Genomic DNA, 14,026 nt, shown 5'->3' on the forward strand with positions numbered 1-14,026 from the left:
AGACCATATCGTCAGTAATAGTGTCAGGCCTTGGCTGGATCCCAATTTGGGCCTGTCACTGGACCTCCTTTCCCTCAGTCTGTTCTCCATTTTTGTTCTTGCAGTTCGTTTAGACAGGGACAATACTGGATCAGAGTTTTTGACTGTGGGATGGCAACCCCATCCCTCCACTTGATGCACTGTCTTTCTACTGGAGGTGGATTCTACAAGTTCTCTCTTCTCACTGTTGGGCATTTCATCTAAGGTCCTTCCTTCCGAGACCTGAGTCCTCACCTCCTAGGTCTCTGGTACACCCTACCTCCTACACACACACACACACACACACACACACACACACACACACACACACACCCAGAGCCTGGCAATCTTCATGTTCTCTCTTCCCCTCTCAGTCCTCTCTTCCACCCAGGTCCCTGCTTCCCTTGGTACTGCATGATTGCTTTCTTCTTCCTCCCAAGTGAGATTGAGGCATCCTTATACTTGGGCCATTAGGCTTGTTAGCTTTCTTGAGTTCTGTGGATTATATCCTAGGTATTCTGTAATTTTTTGGCTAATATCCGCTTATACATACCATGCATGTACTTTTGGGACTGAGTTACCTCACTCAAAGTCCTTAGTCATCAGGAAATGCAAATCAAAATGACCCTGAGATTCTACCTTACACCAATCAGAATGGATAAGATCAAAAGCTCAGGTGATAGCACATATTGGCAAGAATGTGGAGAAGGAGGAACACGCTTCCATTGCTGGTTGGATTGCAAACTGGTACAACCATTCTGGAAATCAATCTGGAGGTTCCTCAGAAAATTAGAACTAGACCTACTTGAAGACTCAGTTATACCACTCTTAGGCATATACCCAAAATATTCCCTGTCATGCCATAGCAGCACATGTTCCACTTTGTTTATAGCAGCATTACTTGTGATAGCCAGAAGCTGGAAACAACCCAGATGTCTCAGGACAGAAGAATGGATACAGAGAATGTACAATGCAATACTATTCAGTTATTAAGAATGAGGACATCATGAGTTTTTCCGGCAAATGAATGGAACCAGACATTTCCTTTTAAAGACTTGATAAAACTTGATTAGTTAGTACTACTTTGATGTAAATCATCCTTTGAAAGATTGCCAGAGAACTGTAGAAATTCATGGCTTGACTTGGGCCTTTAAAGATAGAATCCCCCAAGTTTGTGTCTATAGGCCAAAACTGTTTCCTGGCTTATCTTTAAAGCTGTAACTTATACTGGACAGTGACAATAAGACATGAAGAGTTAACAGAGAAGCAGGGAGTTTGGAAGGAAGCATTGCCACCTTAGAAGTACAAGACAAACATTTAGAAGCAGCCAACTACCTAACCCAATAAAAATGAAAACATCTGATTTCTTACTTTGCTATTCTGTGGAACTGAGGAAATTGGAAGCTTGGAAGTATTCTGTGTCAGTTCTTTCAATGTCTGACTCTTTTGTCAGTGTGGATTTAAGAGACCATTAGTTTTTAGTGTTGGTTTACTGTGGCTTTTGAAGTTTTGTCTTCGTGACAAGAACCTTTACCCATTGGGCCATCTTGCTGGCTCTGTATATTTTATGTTTGTGAAAAAAAATTAAAAGTATTTTTGGATAAAATTAGGAATATTTCATATTAAGTATTAGTATTCCGGTTGTTTTTCATAACATTTTAATTATTTACTTTATACATACAAATATTTTGCCTGCATGAATATATGTGAACTATGTGCTTGCTTGGTGTCCAAGGAGTTCAGAAGAGGGCATTGGAAACCCTGGGTATGGAATTATTCAGGAGGTGAGCTGTCATGTATGCACTGGGAATCGAACTTGGGCCCTCTGGAAGAGCAGTGGGTGCTTTTAAATGCTGAGCTCTCTCTCCAACCCTTTCCTTCTCTCCCTCCCTCCCTCCCTCCCTCCCTCCCTCCCTCCCTCCCTCCCTCCCTCCCTCCCTCTCTCTTTCTTTAGATTTATTTCTTTTATTTATGTAAAAGACACTGTAGCTGTCTTCAGACACACCAGAAGAGGGCATTGAATCCATTACAGTTGGTTTTGAGCTACCATGTAGTTGCTGGGGATTTAATTTAGGACCTTTGGAAGCATTTTCAGTGCTCCTAACCACTGAGCACCTCTCCAGTCCCATTCCAAGCTCTGTTTAGGAAAGGTTTTAAGTTTCTGTGTATGATTTTGTAACAGTAACAGTAAAGAACTGTTAAATATTAGTGCTTGAAATAATTGTGCATGCACACAACACAGGCTTGCACACACTCACACACATATTTACTTACAAGGTTTTCTGATGTATTGAACTTCCTAAAATTATTCACTTGTATAGTGTTGCACAAAACATTTTGATACTGCTTTATTATTTAATTTGTACAGTAAGATGATGAATGAAAAAAAAATCTTTGGTTTCTTTGATCTGTCTTCTTTAACTGATTCTCTGGACTTCTAGTCTGTCCCTAGAGTGGTAGGAAGAGTGGAAGGGAAGTAAAAATTGCTTTTCAAATTATATTTTAAACATCATTGACTTTTTCTGGTAGATTAAGTTCCCATTGGGAGGCACAACATGTCCTGAAATATATGCACATTGTGGAATGACTAAGACACATAATTTACATGTGTATTCCTATGTAGACTTAAAATCTGATTCCCAGTGTCATATATAACTGGTTGGAATCAGTGGATCTCTGTGATTAGACATGGGCTTGGTAGCATGTGTCCTGCCAGAGTGTGTACTTGTTCTATGGTCTCTTGTTTGTCTTGTTTAAAGCTTCTGGGGGAGAACCTTAGATTTTTAAGTTACCAAAACATTTTTTTTTTCTCAATGTTGTTTCACACATAGAAAAATTACTAGAGGGTGAGGTTGGTCACGGGGTTCTCAAAGATGCTTTCTTAATTAGAAAAAAATATAACATGAAATTGAAATCACAAATGATAGTTTATTTTCAACCACCCATTTAGTACTTATACTTAGTAGATCTCTTTCAGTTGTTGCAGTATATTTTACCTTTTATCACTTATTAAGTACTTTGTATGTTAGAGAGTAGGTAAGATTGATACCAAGCGTGTTTTTGAAAAGTACATTTGTATGTTTTTAATTAAAACTATTGGCCACGCAGCTTTATAAAATGGTTAGAAGTTGGCCTGGAGAGATGGCTCAGTGGTTAAGAGCACTGACTGCTCATCCAGAGGTCCTGAGTTCAGTTTCCAGCAACCACATGGTGTCTCACAACCATCTATAGTGAGATCTGATGCCCTCTTCTGTCATACAGGCATACGTGCAAATAGAGTATTCATACATAAATAATATATCTTAAAAATGGTTCAGTGTTTTATTTATATCGAGATTAACACATTACAACTAATTAATAGTTGTACTTCACAAAAAACCAAAAGCTTAACAAGGAGAAATTGTTGAAAAAAATTAAGAAAACATGGAACAGTTAAATAATTTCAATTTTGTGTTAAGTAATATCTAGATATTATGCAGGCATCTACATATCAGTGTGCATCAGGTCACCAAATGTTGATTTTCATGTATTATGCTAGATATAAGGATCTAGTCATGAATAAAATACATTTTTTTGCTAGTAAAAACCTGGCATTCTGATAGAAGACAGGGCCATCAGTCATCACCATTTATTTTTTGCCTATCTAAATGAACACATGCCATTTCAGCTCATTTCAAGCGTATAGCTTTCCTAGTCATTAAACCAAGTAATTGTTCATGCCTTTTTATAAATTAAATTTTCTTTGAAAAATTGCGTACATTTAGCATGTACAGCATGTTTTAAAATAACTATACATTATATAATGGCTAAACCATATTAATTTACATGCACATTACTTCATAGATTTAAAAATCTTAACAATCAGTGGCATTCTAACATGGAAAAGGATACATGCACACGTGTATCTGCATGTATGCATCTACAAACTATTGCACCCACAGACTGACTGGCATCTGTGAATAGGAGCTGGGAAACATCTAAGTGGCATGTGCTAGGCCTTAGGTTTGTTTGTCAGCATTGCAAAAACCCGAGTGATGATAATAATTGAAACAAAAGAAATCTAGGTTATTAATATTACGTATAAAATAAATCAATAGATACAAATCACTTTCCATTGGCTCAAGGATCTAATCACCTACATTGAATCAGTGAGCCAGTGAGTGCTTTTGAGAGAAGAACGAAAGGAGTAATGAGGATCAGACTTTAGGGTTTTGCTCTGTGTACCAGAAAAAAATTTGAAAATAGAAACATATTTGCGATTTAGCCTGCAAAGTTTCCTGAAAGAGCTGGCTTTTTAGGAACTGCTAGGCTAACAATGGTGAGGGGACGAGATTCAAAACTACTGTTGCTTACACAGTATAAGCCCTTCAGCAATCATTACTGAGAAAGCTACCTTGCATTGCTTTCATTTGTTAAAAGTTAATTGGTCTGGTTTGTGTGGCTCTATTTCTGGTTTTGTCTGTATCACACATCTGTACTATCTTCCTGTACTATCACAGCGTCCCAGTTTGTGTAGCCACATAGTACACCCTAACCCTGGAAAAGTGAGGAGTAATCTCTCCAGGGTTATTTTTTTTTTAAAACTATTATCTGATAATTTTTATGTCTTCAAAAATTGAGATTTTGATTGCATTTAAATAAAACTGTACATAACTTCAGGGAGAACTAACATTTAATTCTGAGCTTTCTATTATATGAAAACTGGATACTTCTACAAGTGTTTGGATATTTATTCCATTATCATTTTATAATTTTCACCACATTTGTGTTTTGTTAGATTATGTTAGTTTCTAACATTATATCTAGTCTTGAATTTTTTAGAATTTGATTTCATTTTGCTAATTGTTAATGTACAGAAGAGCAACTTTTTTTTTTAATCTTGTCACTTAAGAGTTTTAGTAGATTTTCTTTTATATAGAATCCTTGGAATATTGTTTAGAAAAGTAATGTCATGTGAAAATACAGTTTTATTTTTCTTTTCTCAAGATGATACCTGGGATTTCTGTCTCTTGCTTTTTAGCAGAAATCCGAACATTAAGTACTGCCTTAAATAGAAGGAAGGGTCTGAGGAATGTGGATGAATGTCTGTCTCTGTTCTCAGCCTGAAGCCTTCGTCTTCCCCATTGTGTATAGCCATTAAGTATAATGTCCTGAGCTGGGCGTGGTGGCGCACACCTTTAATCCCAGCACTTGGGAGGCAGAGGCAGGCAGATTTCTGAGTTCGAGGCTAGCCTGGTCTACAGAGTGAATTCCAGGACAGCCAGGGCTACACAGAGAAACCCTGTCTCAAAAAAAGTATAATGTCCTTGCTGGGCTTCGCTTAGACCCTCTTTATGATGTTGAAGAAGTTCTTTTTTTAATTCCAAGTATGCTGTTGTTGTTAATTATAAATGGGTGTTAAATTTTATCTGATGTTTCTTCTGTGTTGGTTTATGTGCTTATATTAATTTTCACTAGACTGCAGTGACTAAGTTTGAATGCTGAACTAGCCTTGCATAGCTGAAGTAAGATGTGGTGTCTTAGTTTTCATTTTTTTAAATACATTATTAGATTGTGTTTGCTAACATTTTGTTAAGAACTTAACATCCAAGTTAGTGGCCTGTTTTTCCTCTGCTGTTACTTTATATAAGTGTGGTACAATTTCACAGTCATATTGAAATTAATTAGTTGATTGAAATGAGTTTTTACTTTCAAATGAATAAGGAAGTATTGTTTTTAATCCAGAAGTGATTGTGTATAAAACTAGCATTGTTATATTATTTTAATATTTGGTGCCAAAAACCAAATTACATGAAAGGCAATCTTTTAGGTGAAATTTCTTTTCTTTATATGGAAAAGTGTTTTTGATTTGATTGTCTTGGGTGTTTTTTTTTTTTTTTTTGTTCTACCAAATTTCAAATCCTTTTTATAGCTTGTTTTAATTTTTTTCCTAGTGGTAAGAAAACGAAGCAGTTAATGCTAGTTATCAGTGCAAGTACTTTACATGAAATGGTGCATAAGCTACTGAGATGCTTGATTGTGATTAGAGTTTCTGATTTTCTACAGTTGGACTTGAATTATGGATCTAGAGAAAAATGTGGACACTGAATTAGCCTGCTTAATTTATTGATGTGGAAAGAGGTAGTGAAGGATTTGTTTGCTTGTTCAAGGTTAGATATGAGGTTGTAGGTTTAGTCCAGAAACTTTAAGCTAGGAAGGATTATTAGGTCTTCCATGAGGGGGAAAAAAACAAAACACATAGATATATAAATATGTAGTATGCGTATGTGTGTGCATGTGTGTGGTTAAGTTACTGCCTCTTTTCCAGATACAGAAAATGACACCAAGAATGCATGAAACAGCATGCAAGAGTGTGCCTTGCATGCACACTTTTATGCCTAATTGTTTCTTTAAAAAATGGCAGCTTGGACTATTTGGAATTATTTTGGTAGAATAAATTTAGGGAGAGAGGCTTAACATTTCAGAAACCATTAGATTAGAATGTACCATCTGAACAATAGTATCCTAGTATAGAACTTTTTGAAATCACAATGTGAACATTAAGACTTTAAAAAAATAGATACATTTAGTATGTTTTCATAAGTATCATGCTATTTTATTTATTGTTTTGGTAGGGAATGTATGGGACAGAGGCTAGTTACCCAACTAGCTTCAGAAGAAGGGAGGAAGATTGTCAGATGTTTTCTTATAAGCAATTTTCTTTACCTATGGAGGAAAAAATGATGGTCTGGATCTAGGAAATCATCCTGAGAATGGGTTTAACATTAAAAGATAAATGTTAGAAGTTTTTTTCACAGTGATTAAAGTGACGATTTGTTTGTCTTTTGTCTACAAACATAATACTGATGTTTCCCCTTCCTTGTCATCCCTATGTGCTACAAAATTTTCTTCAGACTCTCAGTAGAATACTTCAAAAAGCTACTGTTCATTGACTGGAAACCAAAAGTGCTGCCCATTTGGTACTTTGTCTACAAGCAGTGTTCGTTTGTTTTGGTCATAATTTAGTTAAGATATTCCTGTGCTTCAATGAACTCCTCTTTTGAAAATTGAAAATAGCCATGCAATACTTTTTTATTACTTTTATTTTTCTACAGTCATTACCCTCCTCCAGGTCTGCCCTTCCACAGTTCCTCATCCCATTCGTCCTCCCCACTGTCTCCAAGAGGATCCCTGGCCCTGCTCCCCAACCCCCAGGCTTGCATATTCCCATTCATTCTGCTGGCCCCCAGGGCTTTTCTCCTGCTCCCCCCTCCAATACCTGATCATGTTCCCCTTTTTCCCTCCCTTCCCCTCACCCACCCAGGTTCCTCCCTCCCTCTGCCTCCCATGATTGCTTTCTTCTGCCTCCCATGATTGCTTTCTTCTGCCTCCCATGAGTTAAGTGGAGAGGAAAGCACACAAAACACCCATCTAACAAATCAAACAAAGGCAGGTCAGCCAGTCTCTTGGCAATGCTTTAAGAGGGAGTTGCTGCTCACACAACCTGTGGGCCAGATGCATCCCAGAATGAATTTCTTTATTTAAGTGTTTGGAAAAAATATCAAGGATAATAGTTTGTGAGATGTTAAAAATGACAAAAAGTTTAGTTTTTCATCTGCATAAATAAAGTTTTATTGGAATACAAACTCTGTTCATTCATTTAGTGTCTATGGATACTTTCGTACTTCCCAAGCAGAGTAGTTGCTTGTGCAGACCATATGGCCTGCACAGCCTAAAATACATACTGTCTGGACCTTTACAGAACGCTTGCCATCCCTGTTTTAAGATAAGAGTGTGGGCAGTACATGCTTTTAGAATTTTTAGTACAAGAGAAACTTGGTTTGCTCGTGTTTTGAAGAAGTTTCTGAAAAGAAATAACTTAGAAAATGTTGCTGATGTGTCCAGATAAATAGTAGTAGCAGACCTTCTCTAGAATACAGATGCCATAGCTATCATATAGTTTGCACTATGTCATTTCATGACAGCATTTCTGCACATAGACACTACAAACTCATAATTACATCTCTGTTAGTACATTCTGTTAGTACATTGTAGAACAGCTGTTCCCAAGACTTACTTAGGTTCTTAGAGTTAAGAAACTTGTGTTAGTTTGTTGTTGCTAGGACAACATACCAGCCGTCAATGACTTAAAAGATTTATGCTGCTGGATCCCTGTTTTCTTGTCTCAGACACTTGTTGGTTGGTTTCATTGCTGTGGACCTTAGTATAGACGTGAACCTTATGAATGGGACTGTGCAGTCTAGCCACACAGTTCATGGCAGACAAGAAGCAGAGTGAGAGAAGAGCTGGGGAGAAGGGGTTGTGTCCCAAGTGACCTATTTCACTAGGCCCCCAGGGATCTTGTAAAATACCACACTGTAGGGCACTAACATGGGATTAACTCATTGGTTGTATCAGAGACCTCAGTGTCTAGTCACCTCCCAATAATGCCACATCTGGGGACCAAATCTTCAACACATGAGCCTTTTGGGCAGATATTTCCTGGCCATAGCACAACTACTCTGAGAGTTTTTTTTCTTTTAAATGCAGATTGTATGTTTTCCATGTTAGAAATGAGGACATTTTCAAATGGCAGTTTGTTAAATGGCAGGTGTCCATTCTACATTAGTAAAAGAAATCTTTATGAAAAATATTTTCTGAATCAAAAAGAAATGTGATGTTTTTGTAACTTTCATGATCTTTAGGTAGAAAACAATAGGATTCCTTATCTATCTTTTTTTTATTTAGCTACCAATATATGTTACTTTGATTGTTGTATTATTTTGGTCTATCCATACACAATTAACTAGTTAGAAAAGAGAAAATATTTTAATAATTTATTTAGAGACTTACATCTTTTATATGATACCAAAATTCACAAAGTAGCCTCATTTTAAAAAAAAAAAATCAGTTGATCCTTCTCAGCTTGAGTGTTTTTTTACACATGAATGCTTTGTAACATTACATTAATTCTTTTATAAAATAATGATTCTCTGAATTATGTGGATCTTCTGGTTATTGGCTCATTTCATTATTCAGAATTTAAAGGCTACTTTTGTTACTATTACCACTGATACCATTGTCACATGTTATCCTAATGCTAGTAGTTGCAAATCTTTCCTCACAAATCCTGTTTTTACCAACAGATTCCAATTTTACCACTGGCAATGCATATTAATATAAATTGCTTTACTGGAGTTAACAGACTCACTTTTGAGAGCATGTCTGCCAGATTTGAAAGTCTCCATGGCCCTGGTTTGTTTAGTCTACAAAGTTGAAGGTGCTACAGCCAAACTATACAGAGAATTGTGTTTTCTTAGGTTGCATTATGTCACACAAAATATTAAAAAGGAGGTCTAACCATGGAAGGGTTGAAAGGTAATAAAATTAACAATTTTTGCTACTTTTTGTATGTTTAAATGAAACTGACATTTTCAAGAGAAATTTTGTGATATATGTAGGCAATTTAGATTACTGTGGTTATTTTTATGCCTAAAGCATGGCCATTCAAATGCAAAGTTGCAGCATTAGGGAATAGAGCTTTGGACATTGCAAGAGTACCTTAAGTAGCTTCCTGCTTCAGATCCTTGACCTTAGGAGTATATATTTACATTAAGTTTTCTGTTACCTTACAGGTGCTATACTTGGCAGATCAGAAACTCAGGAGTGTCTTTTCTTTAATGCTAATTGGGAAAGAGACAGAACCAACCAGACTGGTGTTGAACCTTGCTATGGTGATAAAGATAAACGGCGACATTGTTTTGCTACCTGGAAGAATATTTCTGGTTCCATTGAAATAGTGAAGCAAGGTTGTTGGCTGGATGATATCAACTGCTATGACAGGTAAGAATGTATTTAATTTTTATGATGGAGTTCAGTGACTTTCCTTCTCTCTGTCCTGCCTTGAAAAGGAAAGAAAGATCAATGCATGGATTTTCAAGTATTTCTTGCTGTTTTGAAGATGAAATTATGAAGACCATCATAACATTCACCAGTGACAAGATTTTTGAGTAATTGACATACCATATTTCTACTTTATTCTTGATATGTTTTGAATAATCTACACGTAGTGAGAATCCTTATATATGAATAATTTTTACCATCTTAGTAGCATTATAAGCTTTAATGCCAATTTAATAATCACTTTAAAAGAAAATCTATGTGTTGAAAGTATATCCTTAAGGAGGAGTAATGATTTGTTGCAGTGTTCCATATCCATTCAGTTTTCTTCTTTATATATTTGGAAGATATTGGGACTTTTGTTTTTTACCCCAAGAGATATTTATGTTGACATTCCGCATTATATCAGAACTAAAAACTCATACAAAGCTATATTTTCTTTAGTACATCTTATTTCAGTTATTTTATACTGGAATAAATAAATGGTAATGCTATTAAGTACTTCTGATCTTTCTATAGGAAGGGACATCAATATTGGACTGATCATTTTCCTGCCTGCCTGCCACTTTTGCACTAGGGGTGGGTGTTGTAACATGGTAGAGGCCTGCACAGCCCTAGGCAACCAGCTGTTTTGGACCCAAGAAGTTGTGCTATAGCTGCTGACCATTCTGTCTTTTTCCAGGAGCCTCAGTTACCTACAGTTGATGATTGATTAGCCATATGTGACCTAGGCATTAGAGTAAAGTAAAATCATTTAGCTATATTTTTAATATTTGGGTTATGCTTCAAAGTTTCTAAAATTTCCAAGAATTATTTCTCTATACTTACATTCTTTACCTGTATTTCTATTAGTATAAGTGCATAATTAAGTGATAATCTGCTATTATAAAAGGAAATGGGAAAACAGTAGAAAAAATGTAGGGGTTATCTTTACTCTGATCTTTTATTAGTTCATATGAGGAAGCTGTGAGTGTGTTTGTTTACATGTGCACATGTGTATATGTGTTATATGTATATGGATACATACATACATATGCATGTGTAGTAAAAACTCCAGTACTTCTTGCCTCTTGACTCAGTGTTTTACTTGTGTGAGACTCAGGCAGCACTGCAGTGCTTATTGAGCCATTCTTTGGAGCCTCACAGAGAGTATTACTCAGCATAAAGTGCTTGATCTCAGTGATGACCACACCAGCTTTGTTTTTGGGGATTAAATGCTAATAATATAGAAACTCATGAATCCAATATTTATGCTCTAAAATTGATTGAATAAATCAATTGAACAAATAAAGATAGTATGAGAAAGGGGATTTTTTTGAGTTAAGTGTTTTCAGTGCTTGGAAACATGACTATTAATTTTTAAATTACATATTCCTTATAAAACAGCTTGACTTATCTTTTAATTCTTCTTAGTTGACGTTAGTGGATTCTCTTTGGAGTTTAATACTGGTAAAGCTATTAGCTCTTAAACTTGAACTTTTATCCGGAGTTGTCTCAGTTATTGCTGAATGCTACACAAAGCAGGCTCATTGATGTTTAACAGCAGTAAAGTTGATTTTTTAAAAGGACAGACTTATATAGCTGGTTTTTTTTTTTGTTTTTGTTTTTGTTTTTTTGTTTGTTTGTTTTGTTTTGTTTTGTTTTGTTTTTGAGACAGGATTTCTCTGTAGCCCTGGCTGTCCTGGAACTCACTTTGTAGACCAGGCTGGCCTCGAACTGAGAAATCCGCCTGCCTCTGCCTCCTGAGTGCTGGAATTAAAGGCGTGTGTTACCACGCCAGGCTATATAGCTGATTTTTAGTAGCTGGTTGAAACTTGTTTCTCAAGGGTAACTCTTATCGAGGCTGCTGCTTTTTATTTTAATTCAGTTTGTCTTGATTGTGATCACTCTTAGGGATGAGGTCCTCTATGTTTGTTGTTCATATTAGTTCTCTGCTTTTTTGTTTTCTTAAAACACAATCCTGTTCATCTGTTCAAGAATTGTAAAACTACTACGTGAGAAAAGCTGGTTTGGGTCTTTGATACTGAAATAAGTTCTGTTCCTAAGATACAAACTCACATTACTTAGTGTATGTGTATATTTATTTAGCTTTAGATCTAGTTTTTAGTTTTTAATATTCACAAAATAGGGAGTTATATTTCCCATGAGCAAATGCAACTCCTAGACTAAATTGCCTCACTGACTTTATGTTCTTCTTCAAGCTTCTCTAATAATTAAAAAGAAAACAAAGGAGATAGTTACCTTAGATTGCTTATTTAACCACATTAAAGCAATAGTCTGAGGAAGCCAGTGTGATCATCATAAACTCAGATGTTTGTTTATCTTTTCTGCTGAGATTTACTAACAGAAGTCTAAGGACAGTTTTAATTTTAAGAGTTGATTATTGGATACTCACAAATGCCTTGAATTTGAGTATAATGACTCCTGTCTCAGAAGAAATGCATCTATTGTGGGGTCAATATAATGCTATATGTGTTAATTATTCTTTCTTTTTTTAAAATAGGACTGATTGTATAGAAAAAAAAGACAGCCCTGAAGTGTACTTTTGTTGCTGTGAGGGCAATATGTGTAATGAAAAGTTCTCTTATTTTCCGGAGATGGAAGTCACACAGCGTAAGTGCATAGTGAAAATATACATTTGTGTTGTTGACTAATTTACTACTTTCTTATACTCTATCCCTCCAACCCCTGGCTCTCATCTATGGTTACTACTTATAGGTTTGTGTAGACCAAATCCGAGCCATTTCCTCTTCCCTCTTTTGCAGCCACTTCAAATCCTGTTACACCGAAGCCACCCTATTACAACATTCTGCTGTATTCCTTGGTACCACTAATGTTAATTGCAGGAATTGTCATTTGTGCATTTTGGGTGTACAGACATCACAAGATGGCCTACCCTCCTGTACTTGTTCCTACTCAAGTAAGTTACTATCCTGTAGTTTCTTTTGTACATTTTATATTGTAAAGAAGTATTAACTGCTGTATAACTGAGTACTCTGTTAGTTATTTTCTTTGGCGTTCATTGTGGAATGTTTATTGTCATGGAAACTAGAGCCAATAGCAGTCTTACTAATTTTGTATGCTGTAAACTTCTTTTTTTTAATTAGATATTTTCTTCATTTACATTTCAAATGCTATCCCAAAAGTCCCCTGTACCCTCTCCCCACCCTGTTCCCCAACCCACCCACTTCCACTTCCTGGCCCTGGCGTTCCCCTGTACTGGGGCAGATAATCTTTGCAAGACCAAGGGCCTCTTCTCCCAATGATGGCCGATCTTCTGCTACATATGTACTAGAGACACGAGCTCTGGGAGGTACTGGGTAGTTCATATTGTTGTTCCTCCTTTAGGGTTGCAGACCCCTTCAGCTCCTTGGGTACTTCTCTAGCTCTTCCATTGGGGGCCCTGTGTTCCATCCAATAGATGACTGTGAGCATCCACTTCTGTATTTGCCATGCCTCACAAGAGACAGGGTCCTGTCAGCAAAATAGAGCAAGGTATTGATATCATCCCTAGTCTCCTGTAGTCTCACTCCTACCCAGTTCCTTAAATATGGAATGCACTCTGCTTTCATATTGAAGTTATTAATGATGAAAAGTGGTCTCAGAATCTTCTTTGTCTTTTTTATGCTTTTCTCTATTCAGATTTAATGCCTTTTAAAAGATCTTTTGCCAAAACACCCTTGATTGTTAGAAATGACCTATAAATTTAGGCAAGAAAGTATGGAAAATGAAAGCTTTGTAAAGGCTTTAGTGATATACATTTGTAAAGATCTTTCAAGTAAAGTTGCAGAGAAATATTTGCCATGTATTACTGGTAATTCAGGTGTGTTGATTTGTTTACATAGCAAATATAAATTAGATAGTAAAAACTTTAAAAAATGTTTTTGATTTTTATTCACTTTATAAATATTTCTAAAAATGTAAACTGGGTAATCAGATTAAATGCTCTGAATTTTCTTTATTTCCATTATGTAGAGTGCTGTCATTAGTTCAGTGCCACACAGAACTTTTCATGGAAGTAGCTAACAATCTACATGTCCAAGAAAACTGATAACTTGTTTATACTTCTTTGAGCCATCTTTAAATCCTAATTTTTACTTTGTTTCTTTTAACACTTTAAGATTTGAAT

General features: G+C 36.0%; 1 protein-coding gene across 2 annotated transcripts in view; it reads left to right on the forward strand.

The window, feature by feature from the left end:
- Window positions 1–14,026, forward strand: part of Acvr2a (activin receptor IIA) — an 89,156-nt gene that overhangs the window by 46,548 nt on the left and 28,582 nt on the right. For both annotated transcript variants that reach the window (NM_007396.4, XM_006497623.4), the window contains exons 2-4: window positions 9,633–9,840; window positions 12,401–12,510; window positions 12,663–12,817. In NM_007396.4, coding sequence (NP_031422.3) covers window positions 9,633–9,840; window positions 12,401–12,510; window positions 12,663–12,817 — 473 coding nt within the window. The remainder of the gene's footprint in view (window positions 1–9,632; window positions 9,841–12,400; window positions 12,511–12,662; window positions 12,818–14,026) is intronic.

Source organism: Mus musculus, chromosome 2 (genome assembly GCF_000001635.26).
Source record: "Mus musculus strain C57BL/6J chromosome 2, GRCm38.p6 C57BL/6J".
Taxonomy (NCBI): Eukaryota; Metazoa; Chordata; class Mammalia; order Rodentia; family Muridae; genus Mus; species Mus musculus.